Source organism: Dermacentor silvarum, chromosome 5 (genome assembly GCF_013339745.2).
Source record: "Dermacentor silvarum isolate Dsil-2018 chromosome 5, BIME_Dsil_1.4, whole genome shotgun sequence".
NCBI classification, from domain to species: Eukaryota; Metazoa; Arthropoda; class Arachnida; order Ixodida; family Ixodidae; genus Dermacentor; species Dermacentor silvarum.
In genome coordinates, this window is record NC_051158.1 from 162262749 (window position 1) to 162289610 (window position 26862).

A 26862-nucleotide genomic window follows, 5' to 3' on the forward strand; every position below is an offset into this window, starting at 1 on the left:
CGTCAACACCATGGAGCCGCTCGGAAAAGTACTGTCATCGCTCGGTAAAGTGGTGTCATCGAGAAAGAACATTCAACGCAATCTGCGTGAAACACTACTTCAATGAGACCTCCACAAATAACTCAGCTAAGAGATCGCAATATGGCCGGTTTATCGTCTAGGATTGTTGCGACCTCATAAGCAGCAACATTGTTGTCGGAAACATAACGCAGTAGCACTAAACCCAGCGACATCTCAGCGACACACTCAGCGACAAGTAATGCTCTCGCATTTGCACATCATAAGTAGGTGCCCCCATAGATTTTTCTTTGTTTTCTTCGTTTAATAAGATGTGAAGTGCACTGAACATTGTATCCCAAATAAACATATAAAAATATGTTATTGTTATTTTTTTCACAGGGAGGGGCCATCTAGTGAAGCCAATTACCAGCTTTATTTTTTCGCACTGGTCATGAAGGAAAAAGTAATGAAATGAAACGAACGAACGAACGAACGAACGAACGAACGAACGAACGAACGAACGGACGGACGGACGGATGGATGCATGGATGGATGGCTGGATGGGACTGAACTCTTTAAATCAGGCGGCGGCACACGCCACCTAGCCGTGACTATTAACATATTTTGTACTATGTCGAGGGTGAAATTTAATCCTTGCCTTGATTTTAGCCACCAATCAGATAACCTCCGTTTGGTTACTTCTACCCGCTTAAAGTCTATTTAGCCTTCACTGTCCCTAAACCCGAATGCTTTGAAAAAATCAGCCCCGTTGCTTTGCACTGTAGGGTTAAGCCCTTTACAGAAAAGTATGAGGCGTTCAGCCGTTTCCTCTTGCTCTCCGCACGCTCCGCACAACGTGTCTGTACCTTGGTACTTGACTCGGTACATCTTAGTCCGCAATACTCACGTCCTGGCTTCAAACAACAAAGAGCTTCCCCTATAATTATTGTAGATATTTTCTTTGGCAATTTCTTGCTCGAAAGTTCTGTATGTTACCAGTGCTGATTTCGTCTGCATCCCTGTTTTCCTCTCTGTTTCTTTAACCTTTTTCTTAACCGCTGTCTCCTGGTTTGCACCCCTCCTGCAGTCCAAATATTTGATTGACAATTTTCTGGTCAGCTTCCTCCATTTTGTGTCAACATTCCTCATGTACAAATAACTGCAAACTCTCCTTGCCCACCGCTTTTCTGCCATTTCTCTCAATCGCTCCTCAAATTCTACTTTGCTGCTATAGCTTCCCTGCCCTCGAATGACGTCGATCCCATGTCACCCTGTACCCCCTGATTTGGTGTATTTCCGTGTGCTCCCAGAGCCAGTCTACCTACCTACCCCTCGTTGCTTAACTTCCAACCTTGCTCGAACCTCTGATCTCATGCACAGGACCGCATTGCCGAAAGTCAAACTAGGGACCATCACCCCTTTCCAAATCCCTCTCACCACTTCGTACCTATTGTAATTCCACAGTGCCCTATTTTTCATCACAGCTGCATTTCTGCTACCTTTAGCCGTCACATATTTTTCATGTTCCGTTAGGTACTCAGCCCCATTGTTTATCCACACTCCAAGATATTTGTACTTATCCACTACCTCCAGCGTAACCTCCTGTATCCTATGCTCGCTGCCCTGATTATCATTAAAAATCATGACTACCGATTTTTCTTTACTAAACTTCAAACTTAAGCTATCTCACTCTTTACCACAGATGTCCATTAATCCCTGAAAGTCTTCCTTGTTGTCAGCCATAAGTACAATGTCACCCGCGTACATCAGTCCTGGCAATGACTGTTTAATCCATTCTCCTTATTTGATAAAGCCAAGTCCGCTCCTCTCCCATTTTTTTTTTCTCTAATCCTTGTAAATACAGCATGAACAACAAATGTGACAGAGGGCACCCCTGCCTAAGCCCCTGCTGTATCTCTATAGGCTTAGATACCTTTTTTCCCATTTTATATGCACCTTGTTACTTTTATAGATATCTTTTAAAAGATTACTTACTCGATCTTCCACATCTAGAGTGCCCAGTATGTCCCACAAATCCTTTTGGATTACACTGTCATAGGCTCCTTTGATATCCATTATTGCCAGCCATAGGGGCTTGTGTTCCTTTTCTGCTATTTCAAAACACTGCGTCAATGAGAACAGATTATCTTCTAACCTCCTTTGTATCCGGAACCCATTTTGTAGTTCCCTCAGCACCTCATCGCCCTTCACTCATGCCTGCCGTCTGTCCTTTATAATCTACATCACCACCCTGTAAATCACTGACGTCAATGCTATGGGACGGTGGTTGTTTATGTCGGCTTTGTCCCCCTTTCGCTTATATATCATGCTCATCCTGCTTAGTCTCCGCCCATTGGGGGCTTTACCGTCCATTATCATTTTGCTCACTACCTCTCTTAAGGCATTGTTAGATTTTGGGTCCAATGTCTTTATTAACATAATTAGGATGCCATCAGGACCTGTCGACGTGCTACTAGGAACCCTATTCTCTGCCCTTTCCCACTCACTTTGTTCAAGTGGAGCCACTGCGCTAACCGGTCTATCCTCACCCGATTGAGCACGTACTACGTTTCCTTCTTCAAAATTTTCTGTCATCATTGCTCTTATATGTTCCATTGCCTCATCTCCTTCTAGCCGAACACCTTGAGCTGTAACTATAAACATCTGCTCTAGGCTAGTCTTATTACTCAAGGAGTTGAGATTTTTCCAAAATTTCTTCGCTGCTTTTCTATCCTCTTCGTTTACTTCTGACAACCATTGGGTCCCCTTCTAAACTTCTCATTTATCAACTGGGATGCTTCCCTTCTACAGTTTAAGAAGTTATTCCATTTTCTGCCTACATCAGCTTCTGGTTCACCCCTCCGCTTGGACCAACTGGGATGCTTCCCTTCTACAGTTTAAGAAGTTATCCCATTTTCTGTCTACATCATACAGCTTCTGGTTCACCCCTCTTTTAATATCTGTGTTTCCCGGATGCTTCATGACGTTTCTCTATGGCCTTCTTAACCTCCTCATCCCACCAGCTCTTGGGTTTATCTCTTCTGTTCCCTTTGGGCCTGACTCGTACTTAGCAAGCTCTAGCTCAAATAACCCTGTTAAATTTGCATATGTTCATTCTGTTTTAGTATCCCCTGAAATTACTGCGAGTAAAATATCCCACCTAGTTGTTCATCTTGCCTCCTACCTACTTTCATTTCTCTTCCAAAGCTCATTATCATTGCACACATACGCCACCTATCGCGGTTTCTGTAAGTAACGTGCGATATATCACTACCCCCGGTGCGCAGTAAACGTTAACAAAGCTTGCTAAGCTTAGCAAGGAAATAATGCGCAAAACAGACAAGAACCAGAGGCCGGAGACGCGGACTAGCGCAAAGTTCTGCAGGTGTTAGGCCTTTGCCCCAGGCGAGAAATGTTTCTCGAAAGGTAGCAACAACAGTGAGGCTCGCCAAAAATGGCGTATAACGAGGAAGAATAAACGCTGAAGAAAGGGCCCGATGTAGAGGAAGCGTAGCCCAACAAAACTTGTTGCTGGGTTAGTTGCTCCATAATGCTTTATGAACCAAGCATTATGAACAAACAAGCCCAGCAGCAAGATTTAATGTTAAAGGGACACTAAAGGCAAATATTATTTCAATGTGGACTGTTAAGATATGTTACCAGAAACCTCGAAACGCTTGTTTCGTGTCAATAAAGGACTTATTTTAAGAGAAAATTGCGTTTGAAGCGTCCGCGTACCTCTAACGCAATTCAAATCGTGCGCCCGAACGGGGAGTGGTGACGTCATGGCCATCTCGTGACGTTGCGCCAACGGTGAGTAAAACGGCGCCCGCAGACGGCGCTACGGCTTTTTTTGCGGAAAGCGTGAACGCGCGGCCAGAAACAGAGCCAGGACATAGCCGACGGCCGTGCAAAAACGGAAGTATGGTGGCAGCGGAAGGTAAAGCGCACGTCGAATTGTGAACACGGTGATCGTCGACGCTCACCAACTAGTTGACCACCCTGACAACGACACATTGGCTCGCGATTCTGGGCTCGATTTTAGTGATTTAAGCTCCGATGGGCGTGACATGCTGCTGAGGGCTCGCGCTGCCGGCGTCGTTGCCTACTACGACGGCGGCCTTGACACCGGCCCTTCCGAACGCGAAAGCAGCGAGGACTCCTGCAATGCGACGTCGGGCGACGAAGCTGGTCACCGTCTGGACGTGCCGTCGCGACTCTCAAGCTGCTAGCAAATTCAAGTGCGAGTTTCGCGAGCCAGCAACACCAGCGCAGTCATGGATGAAGGAAAAGCCTTTCCTCCATGAGCGCAGTACTACGCGATAACGAAACTCGAAAGCGCGCGAGGTTCAGTGTCGAGCGAAAACGAAACCTTTTGATCGCCCTCATCGTTATCAAGTTTAACGCCAAAAAGGTATTTTTCTAAGAATCTAATAGTAGTAGACAAGTAGCATTTTCTTCCGTCTTGTAATCCAGCGAAACAATCTTTTTAAAAAATGCGAGTGGTTTTTTTTTTTTTTTTTTTTTTTTCTTTTTTTTTTTTTTGAGGCGTGCCTTCGTCATCGGGTAAGTACCGGCCGGAATGTCCCTGGGGAGTCTCTTATCATGTCCTGCATTTACCTCAATTTCTCGATTACTAAAGGTCTGTTCGCGATTATATTGACGCCTTAGACGTTCTAGAGCATTGCTCTATCCCTTTATTTAACTTGACTTTTTATTTTATTTTAGTGTACCTTTAACCTGTGTCGTTGGCTCCTGGAGAACAAAATGCGATCCGATAACGATTTAACCATAAGCCCCAGCGAATGCCGTCAATTTCAGTGACATCACGACGTGCTGTTGTGGTAATTTCAAGGTGGCGTCGCCACCAGTCTGCACCGTCCTTAGTGCGCTTTTACTGGCCTCACCAGAGAAGGGGAAATTGGGGCGAGGGGGGGGGGGGGGGAGGCTCTTCCCGCGCTAGGACTGGATTTTTGGTATTCTAATTTAGGGGTAATTTAATTATACAGCCGAACTTGGTTTTCTCTTTAAGAGATATGCCATCACCTAGGAAGCTATACTGTCTAAATACATGGCAACAGAGTATTTTTTTCTTGGCAACCATTATTAATTTTCATGATGTTTGGCGCATTCAAAAGAAAACGTTGAAGTCTAGTTATTATAAGAAACGCATTTCTTTTATTAAGGCTTTTATGCTTTTATTTGTCTTTTCTTTTGCTTCTAGAAAGTCTAAGAATTTACAAAAAAACTTCGAAGGTATTTAAAAAATATTTGTTACTTAAGTGAAACAACGTGTGAAGGGCTGAAACGACGTCCTGAATGAGCCAGGCCAGTTCGTTTAAATATTTCCAGTACGCACAAAATTAAAGTTGCAAAGAAAGTACCGTAAAAGTATTGGATTACTTTTTTTATTTTTTTGGATTTTTTTATTTTTTTGGATTTTTTTGTTTAGCGCAGTTACGTTCGTGGGGCAGTAATTGGCGACTGAAATCAATTACATTTTTGGATGCAGCAATTGTTATTGTAATCGGCTGCTGTTTTTCTGTAACGTGTACAAGTCTGAGCTGTATGCACTTGAATATATTTACTACAACAACAGCAGCATACTTTCAGATGAGCACACAGAAAGAAAATGAAAACCCAGATATAGGTAGCGGTAACGGGTGGTAGTTCTAAACAGATAGTAGATTCAAAACAAAACAAAAAAAATGACCACCCAAGTACTCCGAACAGATGGTTAACCAGCGAAGCCCGGTGTTTATCACGTTGGGTTAATCCCTACAGATAATTAAAGTATTTCTCAATTATGACGTTACACACACGTTCTGCTGCAACGGAGAGAACGACGTCACTGACGGTATGCCCGCTGTCCGCCGTTGTTGTTTGATGTCTATAGAGTTTGCTGGGCGGCGTGGTTAGCAGCATGCGCCCGCCATTGCCGCTTGCGAGTCTTCGAAATTTAATTGCTTCAAAATTAAATCTGTCCGTCACGTAAGACAATGAATGGCTGATACCCCCGTAAACGCGGCCTCCCCATTACGACGACGGAAGTGAAACTCTATACGCTGGAATGATGAGCGGCAACGAAGCCAGCTGTGAAAGAAGACGACGACGAACGCGGGAGTAGTGGCACGAGCGCGTGCCAAGCATGAGGACGAGCGCAACGCCAGTGGCGTTAAAAAAAAAAACATGGGGGTTTACGTGCCAAAACCACGATCTGATTATGAGGCACGTCGTAGTGGGGGACTCCGGAAATTTGGACTACCTGGGGTTCTTTAACGTGCACCTAAATCTAAGTACACGGGTGTTTTCGCATTTCGCCCCCATCGAAATGCGGCGTGGCGTCAACGAGCCAGCTACGGAAGAAGGCGATGCTCGAGCCAATGCTGATGATGATAGTTTTCTTTTAAAAATTACTAAAAATATCATCGTCAGCATTGGCTCGAGCGTCTGTGGACAGGCGACAGACGGACGCTTTTTTCGTTTCGCGTAGCCATATATAATGCTTCGCTTTAAAAAGCTTCCGTTATATTCTGCCAAGTATACCAAATTCCCATATGATGCGGGCGGCTATTCATTGGCCAGACGGTGCAATGTTTAAATGTATGACTTGAGTGCATAAGAATTATTTAGGCGCATATTATGGTTCGCATTTGGCCTCACATTGTAAGTCCTTCAATCGTTTCCCTTTGCTTGATCAGGCCATTGTTTTGTTTCGGCATCAGAACAATTTGGCACGCAAAATAATGGAAGCCATTTTTCATTTTAAACGCCGACGATACGTGCTTTATCGCGGATAGAGATAAATTCTATAGAGACGGGATGAGGCTTGCATTGGTGGTTTGGTCATCACTTTTAATGTTTTGATGCCAGCGCTGTAGATCCTGTTCAATTTTCATCTAAATAAACCCCTCCGTTTATTTTTCATTTCACTGAAAACAATTTTCATTGGGCTTGACTATTTTTGAATATTCACATGTAAGGAGCAGCCTTTGTTAATCTTCGCGATTGCGCAGTTCCGTTTCCTTTATATACGCGTTTTGGTTTCAATAAAGTACGTGTTGGTTGCGAGTAAGCGCTCGTGTTGTTCTTTTTTATGCGAAAACGTAAAATAGCTAACTGAGCGAAAAAGCTGACGTCCGGCGTCTCTAGCAGCGAAACGACACCTAAATTTCCATTGGCTGCGACGCCACTGCGGGTGAAAGGGTTCATTGGCTGCGACGGAGCAGAGCGGGTGAAAGGGTTCACCTGCTGCCGCACTATAGGCTCCGTACAGTGAACAGGACAGGCGGCGCTGCTGCGCAGCAGCGGTGGCGCGATGCTCAGCGTCGCATGTGGCGGGCGGCGCGAAACTGGGAAGGGGGGAAGACAGCGAGATTTCGGAACTACGTATACACGCCTCCGAAAGCCGCGCGTATATCCGCGATCCGTCTTCTTTTTTTTTTTCTTTTTTTTTGTGCGTGTGTGTACGTGAAAGTACAAGCGTGGCCCTCTGTGATGTCACAAATAGTTTTTGCGGGGTTCAGGCCTATTAAAGGAATAGACGATTACTTTCACGGTGCAGCGTTAACCAGCGGAGACAAGCTCTACGCTGCTTCGCATGTTGCTTGTGTGAAAGACGGCGTGGACATTCACGCGAAGTGCCATTCGCAACAGGGTAGGCAAGTATACGACGTCATCCTTCACGTGAGTAAAGCTTACTGTTATACTAAAATTGAAGTCACTAAACTGGCACCCTGAAAACGTTGTAGTTGACCGATTTTTAATCGACGCCTCACTGTTGGCAATGCATGCCTCATTTCGCTCCGGCGCGTTGTACGCCGCGGCCTATCATTTGATGCCCCTGTCACACTGTTACTTTAGATTGTCATACAGCTCGATCTGGACCGCGTGCAGCTACACACTCACTCGTAGGCTGTCGTCAGCACAGTCATCTCGAGTGAGCTAAACGATTCGGATTGTTGGATCGTGTGGCAGTGACCATGCTATCCTCGTTGACTCGTTTGGGACCCAGTCGGAGCCACCTGCTGCGCTAATAAACGAGATTTATTAACTAGGCGATCTTAATTTACATGACGCGAATGTTCGTTTTTCATCATGTACAATGATCGAGGCTCATTAGGCCCCTTTCACAAGATACGATTTCGCTTGCGAATTCCTTTCCTTGCATACGCACTTTGCTTTTACAATGATACATCGCAAATGTATATCACAAGAAAAATCGCGCCATGTGAAACCGCGCCTCTCAAGCGCCAGCGGCCGAAACGAGGATCGTCGAATTAGTGATCACCAGCACAAAATAGGCTTCCTTGGCATAAAATATTACTCATCACACCTGCCAGTGCTATGCTGATCATACCGAATGCTAAGACAACGGCAAGCAGTCGTCAAATCAGCAAAGTCGTGACAAATTTCTTTTAAATGTTCAGCAGCTGGCCATGGCCGCTGGCGTCGCACAACGAGCTGTGAAACGCGCATGTGTAGCACGCTTTACAGAACAAAACCTTCTCACAAATATCAAAGAAGCTGACTTACTTTACTCTCCTCACAGCTGCGATCCATTTCTTTCGCCGTTCGATCTCATAAGACTTGCCGTGAAACCTGTACAACTTTATCCCGGGCTGGCCTTCGTGGTTGTGACAGCCCTTTACGCAGCAGTATCGCCGGTTCCACTTGCCTTTTTTTTTTTTTTCACCTCCGACGCTTGCCGATGAAGCGCATGCCATTGCACCGTCGCAAGACGTATAAAAAAAATAATAAGGAGGCAGGTGAACAAAGCAAAACGGCTTCAACCGTGGCCGAGACGAAATGTAGCGCGCGGGAAAGAATACTCATCGAGCCGGCCGAGCTGCGGCGCCCACTTCCCAACACTGTTGCGTCGCTGCGCCAGATGGCGCCAGAGCAGCCGCAAACTCGACTGTACGGAGCCTATAGCGCGCCAGCTAGGTGTTGCGTGAGGGGAGTGGGCTTCGCCGCGACGCCACGTCACCCTCGCTCTCGGAGCCTGTGTTATCTGCGCATTCCTTGTCAGCGCAAACTCTCACCTGCCGTCTAAGTGCGCCTCGGTAAGGCCAAATCAAAACGCGCCAAGCGTTTCAACGCGCTCGCTTGCCCGGTAGGAGTTGATAACTCGAAGGACCGTGAAGCGACGCTCAATTGGACATTAATGCTTTCGCATTCAGAGCTCATAAGAAGTGCTTAGATATCTTCGGATTTTCTTCGGCCCCGTATGTCTTGATTGGGACCTTATGATTTACCGACTCGCCAAAGATTCTACATTGCCTAAAGCTTTCTCGGTGCTCTTGCTGGTCCTCACCGTGCCGGGCGTCAGCAGACGAGTGGTGCCGGTGGCCGTGAGAGGATGTGACCGTGCTGTTCCAGGCGCGGCTGCTGGCCGGTGCCTGCGTCGAGGATCGCCGGCCGGAAAAGTAGCGCAGCCACGATGACATGATATCGTCGGTGCCCTCGGACAGCGAGGTGCGAGAAAAGGTCACCGCTGCGAATCGCCGCGCCATGGCTGCCATCACTTCTTTTTCTTTCACACGACATGGAGCCCCCTCGAGGTCCCACGTGACAATCTAAGAACGCCCTGGCCACGGCCTTTTTTTCTGGTTTTTTTTTTTTTTTTTGTCCACCGGCTATGCCCTGGCAAATTTACCGGCCGATGTCCAACTCGGCGATAATTTTTGTACATGTACTAGACGGTACGGTTCCCTCAATGTCCTATGACGCCACTGCGGAGATTGACTACTTTCTATGTAGGAGTCTCTCGGGAACTGTGTTTTGGAGCCCGGGGCCACAAACAGCGGGTGCATTGCAGTTCTGTGGACGTAGCCTGGGCTGGATTCTTAGGTTATCACGTGGTTTTGCTTCAGCACAGCCGGGGCACCCATGGAGCTGGACTCGGGCAGCGACGACTGGGACTAGGAGTCATTTAAGATTACTAGGAGTCCCTTATGCTACAACTATGACGACTTGAAGGCGAAAGCCCGAGCTCCGCTAAATCAATGATGTGACGACCACTTTTTACGCTTTGTGAAATTTCTTTTGACATTTTTTTTATTCACAATTTTTTACACATTTTGCAAGTCATCCTTATTTCAACAAACTCGGACCGTGACTCAGCACTTCCTTTTTGCTGAGTCATCGTCACTCTGAACCCATATTTTGCAGTCATTTTTGCAAGTCGATCTTCCTATGATTCACCCATCTTGAACCGTTTTGACGAGTCACTCTCACTTGGACCCTCAAATCTCACATATATTCTTTTTGCAAGTCACTCCCCCACTCCATGACTCCTTGATTCACTCTTGAATCACCCTATGATCACTTGATTCACCTTCATTAACTCTCATTTACTCTTCATTATCTTAGCTCACTCTATCTCATCGATCATTACCTTTTGTTTGACTCCTATCGCCTAACTAAACCCCTTTTATTCACTATCAATTCACTCTTAATTCACCATCAATTAACTTTTATCTCACTCCTGTATACACATTATCACTTCAGTTCACTCGCTAAAGCATTCTTCCACCCTTAAACGCGGTTTTGTGCGCATTATCACCTCTTATCCTAAGAGGACCATTTCGTGTCGACAATGCTGTCTTGAAACGACCTTGAAAGTTGAAATGCAGACTTCACCAAAGGACATATAAGGCTTTCATCCCACTCCCTATCCTCCCCCGGAGCATTGCAGAGCCTTGCGGCCCGGCGGGCGCACCTGTCGCTCGGGCGGCACGGAGTAATTACTCCGTGCCGCTGTCAGCGGAAACTCGCTGTCAAAGGGGGGGGGGGGGGGGGGGAGGTTAACCCCCCCCCCCCTTAATTGACAGCGAGTTTCCGCGGACATCGAGCAAGATGTGTTCATGTTTGCATGTGCGCGCATGACGCCTTGCTTGTTAATTTAGTTAGCTGGTTTCGCAGCGTCCCGAAAGCACTCTAGTTTACAAAGAGTTAATATTTCTCAAAAATAAGGAGCAAGTTACGGGTTACGCATTGAGTATATTCCAAGTGTTTGTGCTAATTATGGATACAGTATACTGCGTATTCATGCGCTCCTAAGGGTGTATGATTGAGATGCGTAAAATTTAGCACGCAGTCTTGGCACAACTGCAAATGCCGCCAAGATGTAAACTTAGGAGAATGGCAAATATTAATATATGGCGAAATTGTGTCGAAAGTTAAATGCATGTGTACCAAATACAGCATTTCCAAAATATTTCTTAAGCAAGTTTCAGAAAATGTCACACTGCCTTTATCAGCTATCTATATATGTTTCCCAATCTGCCGAAAGAACTTTGTGTTAAACCAACTTTTATATGCGTCACGAAATTCTAATATTTCTACCTTAATTGGAAGCACTGAAAATAATTACTGAAGTCTCGTTTATTCATAATTTTCATACGTCATACAAGGTTCGTAGTTTGCTTCTCCGGTGTCCTCGGTAAACATAACAAGTTACATTGTTTATATCCGGCGAAAATAGGGGCATATTATGGTTAATAGATAGACAAAGCCTTCAACGTATATGGAATTATTATGACCTTTGAAATAAATAGTGTGTTAAAGTGCTCCGAAGCATTATGGGAGTGATTTAGAAGTGGCGTGAAATTTTGCCCGCTGTCCTGGCATAACTACAGATGCTACCAAATTCAAATTTAACAAACAGGCAGGCAACACTATGTCAGATTTCCGTGCGAAGTGAAATGCGTATGGATCAATTAAATACTGCGTTTGTACACAATTTGTCCACCAAGTACTCGAAAGCGTTATATAGCCATTTCACGCTATGTTCCCTAGTGTTTCGAGAAACCTCTATGTTACACAAAGTTTATATTTGGCGAAAATAAGGGGCGCATTACATGTTATGTGTAGGCAAAATTCAAATTGTTAGGGTTAGTCACGGCCTGTGCAATAAACTACGTAGTGAAGCACTCGAAAGCGTAGACAGAATTTCATGAATGGCGCAAGATTTAGCACGCAGCCCTGACTCAAGCAGAAGAGTCACTAAGACAAAATTCAGCAAAAATGACAGGACCGCAATGGCAGATCCATGTGTTAATACATGTGCTTCAAATACAACTTTTTCAAAAAATAAAAATAAAGAAGTAAGGAAGTGTTGGAAAGCATCACGCTAGTGTTATCAGCTATATTTTGCAATGTCCCGATAGAACTCTGCGTTACACAGTGTTTATATTTCATAGACATGCGCGGCATCTGAAATACAATGTGTCGTAGGATTGTAACGATTCTGGCCTGATTAGGAGCGTTCAATAATTCTTCAACTATTTATTTGCATGTTTCCATGCATTATGCGACATTTGCTTCGTTTATGATTGGTAAAAGTAAGGGCCAGATAAAGAGCGGTGTGTAGGCATAATTCAAAGTGGGTGGGTTAATTGTAGCATTTGCAAAGTTACATATGCAAGCTCCTGATCGTCTTGAGTGTTTCACGAGCGCACATCTTTCAGCCCGCTCCACTGGCACAACTACAATTAACTGCCAACAAGATAACATTTTGCAAAAATGGGAAAAAGGAAATCTCTGTGCAAAGAGAAATGCGTGTACATATAATACTGCATTTGAAAAAAAGATATTATACTGCCATTATCAACCACGCTTAACTGCTACGTTGGCGAAGTCTACTTTTGGTGCAAGTGAGGGTCATGTTATATTAAATGTGAAAAAATTTTGACATTTCTGGATTGATTAAAAATGTTGAAATATTTACTGAATGCTGCTTTTTCTCTCTTTTTTATGGTTTATACGGGGTTCGTAATACGTTTCCCCGGTGAACTAAAGGAAGGCACGCTGTTTAGACTTGATTTAAATTAGGCGCAGGTTAATTATGGGTATAATGTGTAGACAATGTTAAAAGTGTGCGGACCATTTGCGGCCTTGTAGCAATCTATATGTACTTGTATACAAGCTACACAGAGTGTTGTAGCGGTGTTATACGAACAACGCAGAATTTATCCCCTGGTCCCGGGGGAACTATAAACGCCACCAAGATCACATCTGTAGTGAAAATTAGGGGAAGATGCATTGTGAGCAACGTGCTTACGATGTAAAATGTGCGTGGATGAATTATTGCCTTTTCAAAAATTCCTTAAGTGTTCTAAAGCGTTATTGCGAGCAAGGTTTCAAACGCACCAGTAAGTATACGGGCAACGTTTTAAAGTATTTGATTAGTTTACAGGCCACTTCAATTCTTATTGCAAATGCTCAAAATAAACAGCATGCAAGGTCGCATGCACAAGTCTGGTGTCATAGGCGCATCTATCGAAGTTTGGGGGGGGGGGGGCACTTCTACACTGTGAGAAGTGAGTGGGAGGAGGGGCAAAGTAGGCCATTTGCTCCCCCCCATTTTGAAAACTCAGAATACGGCGCCTGAAGTCCGGACCAAGATCACTCGCCGCTAGAAGCCCTAATAATGGGGGTCTGGTCTTCCCTTCCCTCTTGCCCCCACAGTCAGAAATGAAAGGGCAAAGTGAACTACATTGGCCGCCCCCCTCCCACTTTTGAAAGTGGGCAAGCTCTGTCGGCTGCACACTGGCATAATCCAACAAATCAATTGCGACTTATGTCAAGTTTTCTCTAAGAATTGTGCCAACATAAGTACGATTTTTCTATTATGTATCCTAGCTTAATTGGGCAGCTAGGATTGCCTTTCCGGTCTCGCCGCCAGGTGCTGTAGCAGATGACGCTCGGCTGGCGTTTAGCTGCGGCCCGCGATGTTTAGCTGCGGCACAAAATGCCTATTTATATAAAAACGTTGTGAGGCGAGAAGGTGGTAAAGACATCCGACGCTGCTCGACGAGTGTCCCATTCTGATCTCGTCGAAAACCTCCCAGCCGCCCCCAGAGGCTCCGGCAACAGTCACCAACGCCGCGCGCGTTTTGTGCGAACGCGGGCAAAACGCCGACGGCGCCGACAACTGTTCTGTGTGTTGCCGGTGCTGCTGCATGTCCAAGTTAGTATAGCTGATACAACTACTATCCTTACTCCGAATAGCTCTCTACAAATTTGCTATCGCAATTGATGCTTCGCCTTTCGGGTGAAACTGCGACAACATTTTTTTGTCTATTTGCGACAGAAGTTTCTGTTTAGAAATCCACTACTTTCTTTTAGTTACTTGAATGAACAAGTGGCGACATTTTATCGACTTGCAAGTTAGAAATATTGCTTCAAAAATGGCCCTCTGGCAACACTAACGAAATTAATCGCGCTCTGCGCTGTATACGTGCGGTTTTGTTTTCGCGTCTGGTTGGCCCGATATGGTTTCCGCAGGCATCTTCTAGTTTGCGCAGCTTTTACTGTGACAGCGAAATAACGGCGAGCACAAAGCAACAGCGACGCCCTTGCTGCGCCTTTGGGTGCTGGGGCGGATGGGGCAAGAAGTTCCTGCTGGAGCACTCGAACACATAGTGTCGAACCGAAACAATTCCTTTTTTTCTCTCTCTTTTACAGGTAATACGTTCCGGTTCAGCAAAAACGGTTGTTGCAGTTCAACTCCAGAGTAAAAAAAAAGAAAAAGGTTGTGGTTCAAGCTGGTTTCAATTGGTTTACGTTCGTTTGAATAAATTAAGAATAAATACAGGGAAATAGAATAAATTTTGTACACAATATTGAAGGCACTCCTGAGCTGTGTAGAAGGTCTAAATAAAAGACTGCCGACTTACGCTACCTCGCATAATAACATAGAATTTCCACCGAAGCTGTCCCTTCGACAGCTGCATTCAGAATTTCAGCTGTTGGTAATTATAAGCCAGACTCTAAATCTTTACACTCTTACGACTCGCCCATTTGAACCAGTGCCAGCATAGAATGCTTTTGAGCACTTCCTAAAGAAATTTTGAGCAAATTAGGGAGTACTTCATCCACAAACTTGTAACTTCACATGTGCATCAACCATAACACCCAACCATAAATTTGTTTCCGGCAGCCGTTAGTTGTTCCAGTGCATCTAGCTACTGTGGGAATCCTAGGGTCCCATAACCGCCGCACGGGCAGCGAACGTCGCGTCAAGCGCATGCGTGCCAGGGAGAGTTGGGAGAGGGGAAACTTTCCTTCCGCGGGGCGGCGCGCGGGAATCGCAAGCGCTATCAGCGCCACCGGGTGGGTCACGTGAGATCCCGCTGATATCGCCCGGGTCTCTTAGGTCTCCAGCAAGCGGCGACGGCGGAAGTTTCCGCCGTCGCTCCCGATTCCCGCACGTGGTTAGTCAACCGCGTTCTTGCCGCGGCAAACGCCGCGGCCCCCCCAGTATTCCCCAGTTGGTAAGTCGGAAGCCCTTCTTTACCTAGTGTATTATTCTCTTCGAGGGAACCCTCAGCGATGTCAACTATAGCTAGCTGGCCTGCTCGAAGTGTTAGTTGCAGTCGTAATAAATGCTTTCCGAGTGTACACGTGGTTGTCGTCTTTTGTTTCCTCGAGCTTGTACCGGACCGCGGTTGATGCGCAGGCATGCGCCTCAACCGCGGTTCGCTGCTCGGTGTGTCGAGGCAGAGGGCCGCTGGCATCCCCCCCATATCCCGACATTTTGAAATGTCGGGATATGGGGGGGCCAACGGCGTTCTGCTTCGACACACCGAACCCCGCGGTTGGCGCATGCCTGCGCATCAACCGCGGTCCGGTACAAGCTCGAGGAAACAATAGACGACAACCACGTGTACACTCGGAAAGCATTTATTACGACTGCAACTAACACTTCGAGCAGGCCAGCTAGCTATAGTTGACATCGCTGAGGGTTCCCTCGAAGAGAATAATACACTAGGTAAAGAAGGGCATCCCACTTACCAACTGGGGAATACGGGGGGGGGGGGGGGGCGGCGTTTGCCGCGGCAAGAACGTGGTTGACTAACCACGTGCGGGAATACGGGAGCGGCGGCGGAGACTTCCGCCATCGCCGCTTGCTGGAGACCAAAGAGACCCGGGCGATATCAGCGGGATCTCACGTGACCCACCCGGTGGCGCTGATAGCGCTTGCGATTCCCGCGCGCCGCCCCGCGGAAGGAAAGTTTCCCCTCTCCCAACTCTCCCTGGCACGCATGCGCTTGACGCGACGTTCGCTGCCCGTGCGGCGGTTATGGGACCCTAGGATTCCCACATCCCTCCACCCTTAAATATTGCCCTACGGCGGAGAAATCGCTGGAACGACGGCATTGACAAAGTATCCGGGCAGATGCGATGGTAAACTCCGGCAGGAAATGTCCGAATCCACGTTGATAGGCAGCACTGTGTTGTGTGGCGGCCGCCCACATGTGGCAGCCGTCACAGTGGTTGACGATGACGGGGCTGAAGATGGCTTGCCCTCAAGATGCGCGCCGCAATGTCCACCCGGGAACAGCGGGTCAGGACTTTCTCGAAGCGGCGCACGCGCCGGCACGATGAACCTCGCACCGACGCACCCTCGTGGGAGTATGATGGTAGGCCTCCCTCCTCGTGGCTGTCATGTGCTGCTGCATCGGGCCGCGAACAGGGAGGGGCCGAGACAGCAGGCAGGGACGTGGACCATGGCAGCAATAGCAAGTCGAGGCGGCTTCACTCGTTCTGCAAAGTCGCTCAAATGCACTCCACAAACACTTAGAATTAAGGCAGTAGAGGCCGCCGCAGCGTCGGCCGTCTGACACGATGCTGAACCACCCGTCTACCGCATAGCTTTATGCGGCAACGAGAAAGAAAAACAATCCCGTTCGTTTGAATGAAGTTATTCGCTTCGACCGAATTTTTCCGGTCCGATACAGCGCGAAAGTGTGCGATGCTCGTATGAACAAAGCGCTCTCTGGTCCCCCGAGATTTCGGTTATTCCGCCCGCAAAATATTGAGTTCATCTGAACAAAATAAGCTTTCTATTTCGAACGAGGTTTCTCCGCTCGGGCGAGTATAGTAGAACTAGCGAATCCGGTTGCACCCGCTAAATGTCACGGCATGGTCGTCTTCGAACATGCGACCGGCAGCTCCGCAGAGCCTTAGGCCTAATCGCGTCCATGACGGATACCAATGCCACAAAAGACCCATAAAGGGTTCCAATGAGCCGCCGCGAGAAGATGAAGGCCTAGCTAAGTGGTCCCCGCTCGCTGCTCAACACGCAGCTTCCGAGCAGACTCCTGGGACTGCGCCCCGCTGACGTCCTAGCCAGCGTTTCCGGCGCCCAGCTCCCAGAGCCAAAGATACAGAAAGGAGGCTATTTACATATGTACAGGGAAAATCGACCACCGCGTCGGCTGCTGCACTCACTCGCTTCGGGCGTACTCTTAAAAGAAAACTTGCTGCAAATCTCAGCGTCTACACGAGTTCGGCGACACTGGCGCAGCGTTAACTCGCCCTCAAGAAAGCACACACAGATCTAGCTAGCAATCACGCCTTCGGCTGAGGCCTAACGCTGGTCCGGATAAAGCCTTCAGGCTTCCGCGCATCCGAACCGATCGTCGTCCCGTTTTCCAAGAGCTTGCCCCACGTTGGGAACGCCAAAATGTCGGGATATGGGGGGGATGCCAGCGGCCCTCTGCCTCGACACACCGAGCCCCGCGGTTGGCGCATGCCTGCGCATCAACCGCGGTCCGGTACAAGCTCGAGGAAACAAAAGACGACAACCACGTGTACACTCGGAAAGCATTTATTACGACTGCAACTAACACTTCGAGCAGGCCAGCTAGCTATAGTTGACATCGCTGAGGGTTCCCTCGAAGAGAATAATACACTAGGTAAAGAAGGGCTTCCGACTTACCAACTGGGGAATACTGGGGGGGCCGCGGCGTTTGCCGCGGCAAGAACGTGGTTGACTAACCACGTGCGGGAATCGGGAGCGGCGGCGGAGACTTCCGCCGTCGCCGCTTGCTGGAGACCAAAGAGACCCGGGCGATATCAGCGGGATCTCACGTGACCCACCCGGTGGCGCTGATAGCGCTTGCGATTCCCGCGCGCCGCCCCGCGGAAGGAAAGTTTCCCCCGTGACCCACCCGGTGGCGCTGATAGCGCTTGCGATTCCCGCGCGCCGCCCCGCGGAAGGAAAGTTTCCCCTCTCCCAACTCTCCCTGGCACGCATGCGCTTGACGCGACGTTCGCTGCCCGTGCGGCGGTTATGGGACCCTAGGATTCCCACACTACATTATACAATTTTCCTAAAACAGTCGTAATGCTCTGGAGCGCTCGAATAAACAATTTACTGCGTAGGCTGTAATTAAACCACCCACTTTGAAATTTGTTTAAATGACCCAACTTGCCACCTATTTCGACAAAGCAGGGCGACTAGATTAGTCCACCAAGCACCCCATAGTGAAAAATAAAGTGGTAAATAAGAGGAAAACTGGGGTGCATTAACTATATTCAAAGCTAATATTTCAGCCAGAAACATTTCGGCCGCACTTAAACTTGGTGGGGAAACAAACGAATAACGACCATCTCATGTGTTTGAGCACTTGAGAATTTTTTACAAGGATTGCAATTTAATTATACGCAAGTACATCGCATTCACATTGCATATTTCAATTTATTGTAATGTGTTAGGATACAACATATAAGCAATCAGACTTTGTACATTGGTAGGCGACAGATCTTTCCGCCAAAACGAACACTTTAGTTTCTGCAAGCTCTGTGTTTGTCAGGTTGAGCTCTGTGTCATCAGGTGGCTGGGCAACACTCCAGCCGCTCATTTTTACGCCTCCATCCATCCGGGCCCGTTCATACAGTCGTGGGCCAGTGGAATGAACACCAGCTTGAGTTTGATAAATTATACCTACTATAGCATAGTGAGCTCTCTAAAACGGGACCATTCTTGCTCAGGTGGCCGAACATATTGAAAGATGCGCACAAGGCTAAATTTAGCTTGGACTGCGTCATGTGTGGCGTGACAACGGTACCATCTGTGCACACGACATGTATGGTCGAGTAATGACTCCTTTCCTTAATGTAACAATGCCAAAGTCAAGTGCGTGGGTAGTATGGTTCCAAAGATCTAAGTGATACTGCTATATAGCATGTTTTCATTACATCAGTTTTACAAGTAACCACACTGACTGTTCTTAAAGACGAAAGAAAAAAACTATTTTGCGGCACAAATGAAGGCACCCGTTTTCTTTACGAAATGTTCAATACGAAAAGTCAGCCACATGAGTTTCAGTTTGAAATTTTTATTCAGCAAAAAGCTTCAAAAAGTAAGTGTGAAGAAAAATAATAGATAGTTTTAGTTTACCCGGTCTTCCGGTAAACCCAGGCAGACTGGACATTTTACCGGATGGGCGGGAGGCATAAACATGATCGGCTTGACAGGTGGTTCTACCTGGTGGCACAGAGCTCAACCAGACAAACACTGAGCTAATGCGTCAACCAAGTGTATTTATTCTACTTCGCTGCAGGTGCAGATTTCTGGCTGCGCAGAACCGTGGCACACTTACACCGATGTGAAAACTTACACCAGCAGCCAAAAATAACACATTTAGTTACTGCAAGCTCTGTGTTTGTCAGGTTGAGCTCTGTGCCACCAGGTGACTGGCGACACTCCAGCCGCTCACTCTTACGCCTCCACCCATCTGGCAAAACACCCAGAATGCCTGCTATTACCGGACACACTAAAACTCTCTAATGAACGCATATAAGGCCAACACATGACTGAACATGCAAAAGGCTTGGAAACCAGCCATCACATTTGAATGATGTAAAATAGGCAAATTTTCATTATCACATTGGAGAGCTGAAATTAAGCGCACAATTTTACTCTGTGAAACTAAAAGTATCTGCGACATGACTGGCGGGTCACGATCAAAAGATCTGCCATGCGAGCACTCTTTGATCCTTTAACTTTGGAGCATGGTTGCAAACCGCTGGCCATCAAATAACAACTGAAAGGCACATTTGGCAAGGCATTGCAAAGACAAAATATCACTGCAGCTGAAAAAAATCAGGCTGCGGACGCTCAAGACAACTTGACATCAGACTTTGTACATTGGTAGGCGACAGATCTTGCGGGTGGTCCCTGCAGAGAGAGAGAGAAAAAAAAGGCAAAGACAAATCAAATTTAAAACCCCAAAATTAAATTCAACTCCAGGGTTTTACATGCCAAAACTACGATCTGATTATGAGGCATGCCGCAGTGGGAGACCCCCTGAGGTTGGCTCTTCAGTACTCCTAAAGGCTCTTGAGTACTCCTAAACAAGTACTCAAGCATTTCTGCATTTTCTTGCATATCAAGATGTGGCCACCACAGCCAGAATAGAACCTGCAACCGTGAGCTCTGCAGCTCAGTGCCTCAGGCCACACTGACAGATAGCATAACATGTCATGCTGCTAGGCGAACTATCAACTAGGTGCAAGTGACATAAATTATATTAAAAATGCAACAGGCACATTCAGGGCCTTTCGCACCGAGGCCCCCAAAAAATGTAATCATCTTATGCAATGAACGATGGTGCCATCTGTGCTCTTTAAGATAAAACGTAGCAAGCCACATCTCTTCTCAAACCAAAAGACTGTTCCATCTGTACTATGCTGAGAAATTGCACATTTAGTGGCGGCATTGCTGCACACGGTATGTACGACTGTGGTTTATTCCAAGTGAAAGACAGAAATCAAGAGGGTACATCGGAACTTCGTTAAATAAAATCACATCTGACATATTCATTACATGGCTGATATTAATGAGAAATACAGTGGAACCTCTTTCATACGACCTTCACGGGAACCGGAAAATAAAGATTATCATCCGAAAATAGTATCATCCAACGTATTATTCAACCAAATCGTATTAAGGGAAAAGAAGAAAAAAAATATATCATCCCGAAAATCGTATTACGCATAATCGTATCAACAAGGTTCCAGGGTATTTTATATTTACTTCGTTATATCTGATAATTATACATCCATGTTTGATTTATCAAAGTTTGACTGTCCGAAAAAATGCACCAGCAAATGCCACTGGAGAGGGAAATTTCAGTACGGATCTGCCAGATCCAGCAAATTAGATGAAAAAAAAAGCACGTTGCATACCTGCCAACCCACCCGATGTTTCGTAAGATTTATTCATTTTCACTTGTTCTCCAATTTTATTAAGGTTCCATCAAGATTTATAAAATTAGATTGTGTTCTACAAAATAACAACAAAAAACACATACATGAAATTGTGAAGCTACCCTTGTCATTCTTTTGTAGCAGCACTAGATGCCATATCCTACAGAGATATGTACTTTGAGCTAGTTTATTTGGACAAAGACCCTGAAGCAGGCAAAATTGCAACAGCAAAGTCACGAAAAAAAGTCACTGTGATCTAAAAAACTTGCAGTTTCACCCAAAAGGCGAAGCATTGATTGCAATAGCAAATTAGTAGAGAGCTATGCGAAGTAACGATAGTAGTTTTATCGGCCGTACAAACATGTAAATATTCACTTGCTAACTACAGGGTAGACCACTTATAACGTAAGTCGCCGTAGTCGTGAATATCTGCACTTTAAGCAGTACCGCACTATAACCAAAACAACAATTTTCAAGCCCTGCACGTATGCAAAACATGTAGACCAAGCATTCGCGTATCCGAGAATCGGAGCGTGCGACTGGGAGTTTTGCATCCGTTTAAATTTACGAACGTTGAAAGGTTAATGTCCAAGTACCCACGATCTTCGCACGAAGCAAGGTAATAATTAAATAAATGTCTCGTTTCGCCGGAAAGGCGAAGCATCAATTGCGATAGCAAATTAATAGAGAGCTATAAGGAGTAGGGATAGTAGTTTTATCGGCTGCATAAACTTGACACATTCATTAACTAACTGAATTAACAAGAGCGGTGTCAACGCGCACAAGCAAACATGAATAGACTCAATGACCGCAGACAGCCACTGTCAAAACGCGGGCGTGGGGAAACGCGGCCGCTGCAGCGAGCGAAGGTTCGTGCGGTCTATCGCTTCAACGGAAACTGAGCAGCGTAAACACAGCGCATACAAAGGTCAGAGCCGTGCGGAAATCGCTTTCAAGATACGGTGGGTGGGACAACACCGACAGCCAGCACAGGCACGAACGCATTTGTTGGCAGAGCAGAAGCCGCCACCCCCCCTCCCTCCCTCCCGTGCTGCCTTCCCGCTTTGCTCCTTTCATGTGGGAAATTGTGTTGGAGATTGCGTGGCTAGTTCCCCTTGCCCCGGTTGCAAGATACGCATTTGGTGCTGCAGCACAGCGTCGCCCCCCCCCCTCTCCCTCCCATATCCCCACGGCCTTTCGCACGATGGAAGTCGCGTTTGCTCTCCGCTCTGTGTTCGCTTTTCGTGAAGGCGCGCGTCCCCCGCGTGCTTTCACTCGCACATACGGCGCGCGGCGACGATTTTATCGCCCTTGGACTCATGCTGCACGTCTCATGCTTCTCCTCCGCATTGCCCTCGTTGGTCTCCTCCCCCATCGGTGGGCGCACCTCGTTGAGAAGCGTGCTCTCTACCGCCCTTGTCGGCGAGATTTTCCCGCGGAAGCTGCATTATAACCGGTACTTCGTCTCACACGGCTGCACTGTAAGCGGTATGCGTATACATGGAGTGCTATGGGAAAATTAACGGGAGTCTGAAAAGATCGTACTATATCCGGTCCTGCACTATAAGCGGTTACGTTATAAGTGGTCTATACTGTACATTACCAAGCATGGTGTCACGCATACATTCTATTCCGGTGGCCGCACCATACGCAGCAGCCACTGGAGTAGAAGTTCGCTATGGCTTGTGTACTGCGTCTAAAGGTAAATTATTGCTAATGAAGTATATATGTAAAAACTGAAGCAGATCCAACAAGTTAGAATTTATATACAGTACAGTAAAGCTATGTGCGAGTGCACAAAGAGTCAAAACACGAGTTTGTGTTTATTGAATGTCCACACAAAGTGACACGAAAGACTTTATTCAGGCACTGTAGAGAGGCTAATGCAATGCCGCCGCTGCTGCCGCAGATGCAAGGAGGCGAACACTATCTGGTGTTAGTGCAAGAAGCCCAGCAGTGCATGGAGCATGTCCTCCACTGTGATTGGTTGGCCTATTTGGCTATGGCCACGGTCAGGAAAACATGGCAAGTTTTGCAAAGAAAATCTTTCCTTTTAAAAGGCGTATGCTTTCACCAAGCCCCTCGGGCTTGGTGAAAAAAAAAAACAAAAAACTCGGCTGCAAATAGCAACTGTGAACACAGTATGCTAGTTCACAGCATGCAAATAGCATGCTGTGAACTTCTCAGCCAAATTTTAGACATGCGCAGCACGTGGTGCTCACAAGTGGAGCATGAAGTCACCTATTTCTCAAACACTCTCTTTTTAAATGAGGTCTTCTCCTCACACACCTCGAAGGTGCTGGCGGCTTGCATATGTCATCATATGCAAGATTCCCATAGATGGCTGCTGTTGGCTGATAGCTGACATCAATAAAAAAGGTGCTTGGATGAGTCCGATTCTTCCTACTGTTACTACATATATTTATTAACACAGTATAATAAACAGGCTGAAGTAAGTGAAAATCTGCTTTCAAATTTCAGCAAGAATTACGTACTTCCAGAAGAAGCCGACTATCGTCTGTTCATGCTCAACAGCGGCCACCCACGTAGGAATTCAACTTTGGCCACCCTGTTTATCGGTGTCGTAGCCGATGGGTCTCGCTAATTTCAATTACTATTGAACACTCAAACAGCCTTGTACCACACGAAACTTACAGTCGAACCACATGTACGCTTGCCAGTGTGCGTTCACTTCTGGCCGCTCCTGGCTAGACGCTTTGGCAGACGTCGCTTCCCCCCATGTTGAGTTATTGACAGTACTTCAAACTGCACAAGTTGAATGTGGCTACTATCCGTTGTTCAAGCTGGCACAGGACAAAGCCAGTTCACACCATGCAGCACTGCCAGACTGCAGCACATCAGCCCTGTCATGCACAAAGTACATGCTGCGCATACACACTACAATTGCATGTAGCTGCGTCTGCAACGTAGCGTAGATACCGTGGTCGCCGCGGACTACCACAATGGACCCATTCTTCACTGAGTCTAAGCGCACTGCCGCTCGCCGAGGACACCTATGTGTGGCCAACACCTCCTTTGTTGTTTGTTTGGCACATCATAGGCACCAAATTAGAAATAGTGGCGTCTACGTGAACATCCAAAATCAAATTATAACTGCGCACCACAGTGACGCCCAGTAGGCAGAGCGTTGTGGGCACGTCCCACTGCACCGTAGCCTTTACAGTGCAAGGCATTGAAGAAGGAGCGGGAGCACAGCAACAGGGGTCAAAGGCGAAATTTGGTTGCCAATAACTCCACTTCTGCTGAACGCACTGAAGTACTTTTTGCGGCAAAGTATTTCTAAAATACTTTACTTCAACTTCAAGTGCATTTTTCGACTTCGATAAACTGTTTCATAGTCCCTTTAATAAAATATTTGCTACCACCCTCACCTCTTTTTTGTTATTGTCCATGAGTTCTTTATACAAACTTTAAGGTTCACAGGTTGGCAGGTATGTTTTTGTCTCTATTTCATGCACCTTATGTCCACACACAAACTGCCCGGGAGTTATAGTTTAGTGGTTTTCCACATTATTAAAGCAAAGCTTCCTTTGCCTCTTCCTTCGACTTTCGCACTGCTGCTGCTGCTGTCTTGCACGCTGCTAACGCCACGTCGGGAGGTGGTTCACACCGTGCATTTACATGGCAGGGGCGTGACAGAAAGGAAAGATGATGCGAGAAGTTCGTTTGGACATTTGCACTGTGTTGAATGTGCACAATGCACTCTGGAGCTCCCTGGGCGTCACCACAATACCCTCTTTACGGCTGCAATTATCCGTGACCCCACGCAAAAGCATTGCAGGAACGCGCTTACAACATGCAAATATCCAGAGCATAAAACGGTAGAGAGGAGGTAGGAAAGAGCAGGCAGAGAAAGGGTAGAACCGACGCAGCCACAAAACAAGTGAATAACAGCCTTGGCACTTTTCGCTCAAACTCGCATACATGGAGGGAAAGCAGGAGAGGGGAAAGGCGACATGAGAAGGCGAGGAACTGTTACTACTAAAGCAGTTGCAGACAAACAGAATAAATTTAAGTTCGAGGTACGGTACGGTACATTTCTGCTATTTCTGAAAAATAAACACCATGGAAATTTGTCAAGCGGGCAACTGACGTACGGCATGCAGACTCAAAGCCGCACAAAAGCACCGTCGCGTCTAGGCGACATCGTAGCACTGTAGCATCTGGGCGTCGTATGTCAGTTGAACAGTTCTGTGCCGAACGTGGTATCTCTGCAGCTACGGCATTGGTCGAGGGCGCAGGTTTGATTCCCGACCGTGGCAGCCGCATTTCGATGGGGGCAAATACAAAAATGTTTGTGTACTTAGATTTAGGTGTTCCTTGAAGAACCTTAGGGGGTCAAAATTAATATGTAGTCTTCCACTACGGCATGTCTCATAATCCGAATGTGGTTTTGGCACGTACAGCCCCATGGAGGAGGAGGAAATACCTTTATTGAGTCCTGAGGAACCCCTCCCCACCCACAATTGGTTTACTGGTCGGCAGAGGTTGCGGGCCACACCCACATTGGGACGGGAAGCCCGTGAGCCTCCGCCCTTTCCCCATATAGCCCCATAATTCAATTAAATTTTAACACTTCTGCCACGATGCTATGTGCCGTGTCAGGGAATGACAATGCTAACTTCTTGAAGGCTATGAACAATGGCGCACAAACACACCTCAAGCAAGCACGTCTCGCTGCATGTTCTGTGTACTACGCAGACAAACAGCAGTAACGCATGCAGGGTAGCATTTACCATCAACTCACTACTCTCGTATTGCACTAAATGCTGAAGAAATTAAACACTCGCCATCACGCCTAATTATTGTCAATCAAAGCAAACAGCACAGAAACCTTCGCTTACGTCAATTCTTGCAAAGTGTGGGATCCGCATAATTTTTTACCTTCTGACCCCAGCGCTCTCAAACAGCAGACTTGCCCATAGATCTCACCTGAGGGTGCTGCTCCAGCCGCGTGACACGTGTCAGCCGGAGCAGCCGCAATGAAGGTCTGGGATCGGACAACTGCGGTCGGCCGCTTGACCTCCACTTTCAGGCTCCGGCCTCGTCCAGTCAGCCTGAAGCAAAGTGTCAGCAACATGTTTCAATAGGTGGACTGGCTCACCGATCAACCCTAAAGTTATGACGCCCAAGTATGATATATGCCACAGTGGGACTTGGGACAACACTTTCAAAAAGTTTACCCCCTTTCAGGTGTTCTTGTCCCCAAACAATAATCATCACCAGTCTTGCTTGTGCCTCTGTCCTTGAGAACTTCGCACACGATACTTTCCCTTCAACAATGCAGTTACGCTGACAATGTGCATGTCATTGGGCCTGGAAGTACTGCGTGCACAGCATTAAATAAAGGATAGGCACAGAAGATAGATGAGGATAATTTGAGGGGGGGGGGGGGGACACAATAAGCACCGAAGGGCGCAAACATTTCTGAGAGTATAAAATAGACCACCTGGCGTAAACTTTTAGAAAGAATAGAGTGCAAAGAGATGCATTCAGTTACACAGTCTTTTCTTAAAAGAGTGCTGCGTACTAGAAGGCATCTGTTTACTTCGCGATCCTCAGAATGCAGCGAACATTACCCTAGTTGTTCCCCTAACTAAGGGCATACTATATGTCTCGATTAATAGGTACCTTAGTTACTGATAGCTAGTAAGATTCTTGTTGAGTAACATGATTAGCCTCTTGAGCATGTGCAGCCCTGTGTTTTTTGCACAAAATTTGGAAGCATAAAAGTTTGCATTAAATTTTTTATATTTGATATTCGATTCGATATTAAGCTTTTTTTTCTTGATTCAATTCGATATTCGATTCAAAATCTACTATATGGTAAACGAG

General features: G+C 46.7%; 2 protein-coding genes across 6 annotated transcripts in view; both read right to left on the minus strand.

Annotated features, from left to right (window-relative positions):
* LOC125945808 (uncharacterized) overlaps positions 1 to 9515 on the minus strand; it is a 71373-nt gene extending 61858 nt beyond the window's left edge. The window contains exon 1 of the mRNA XM_049668100.1: positions 9317 to 9515. Coding sequence (XP_049524057.1) covers positions 9317 to 9515 — 199 coding nt within the window. The remainder of the gene's footprint in view (positions 1 to 9316) is intronic.
* Positions 9516 to 19117: 9602 nt separating this feature from the next.
* The window catches only part of LOC119453834 (uncharacterized), an 80857-nt gene continuing 73112 nt past the window's right edge, over positions 19118 to 26862 (minus strand). For all 5 annotated transcript variants that reach the window (XM_049666859.1, XM_049666860.1, XM_049666856.1 and 2 more), the window contains exons 13-14: positions 25960 to 26084; positions 19118 to 19975 (exon numbers count right to left, since the gene is read on the minus strand). In XM_049666859.1, the coding sequence (XP_049522816.1) occupies positions 19932 to 19975; positions 25960 to 26084 (169 nt within the window). In that variant the 3' untranslated portion in view covers positions 19118 to 19931. The remainder of the gene's footprint in view (positions 19976 to 25959; positions 26085 to 26862) is intronic.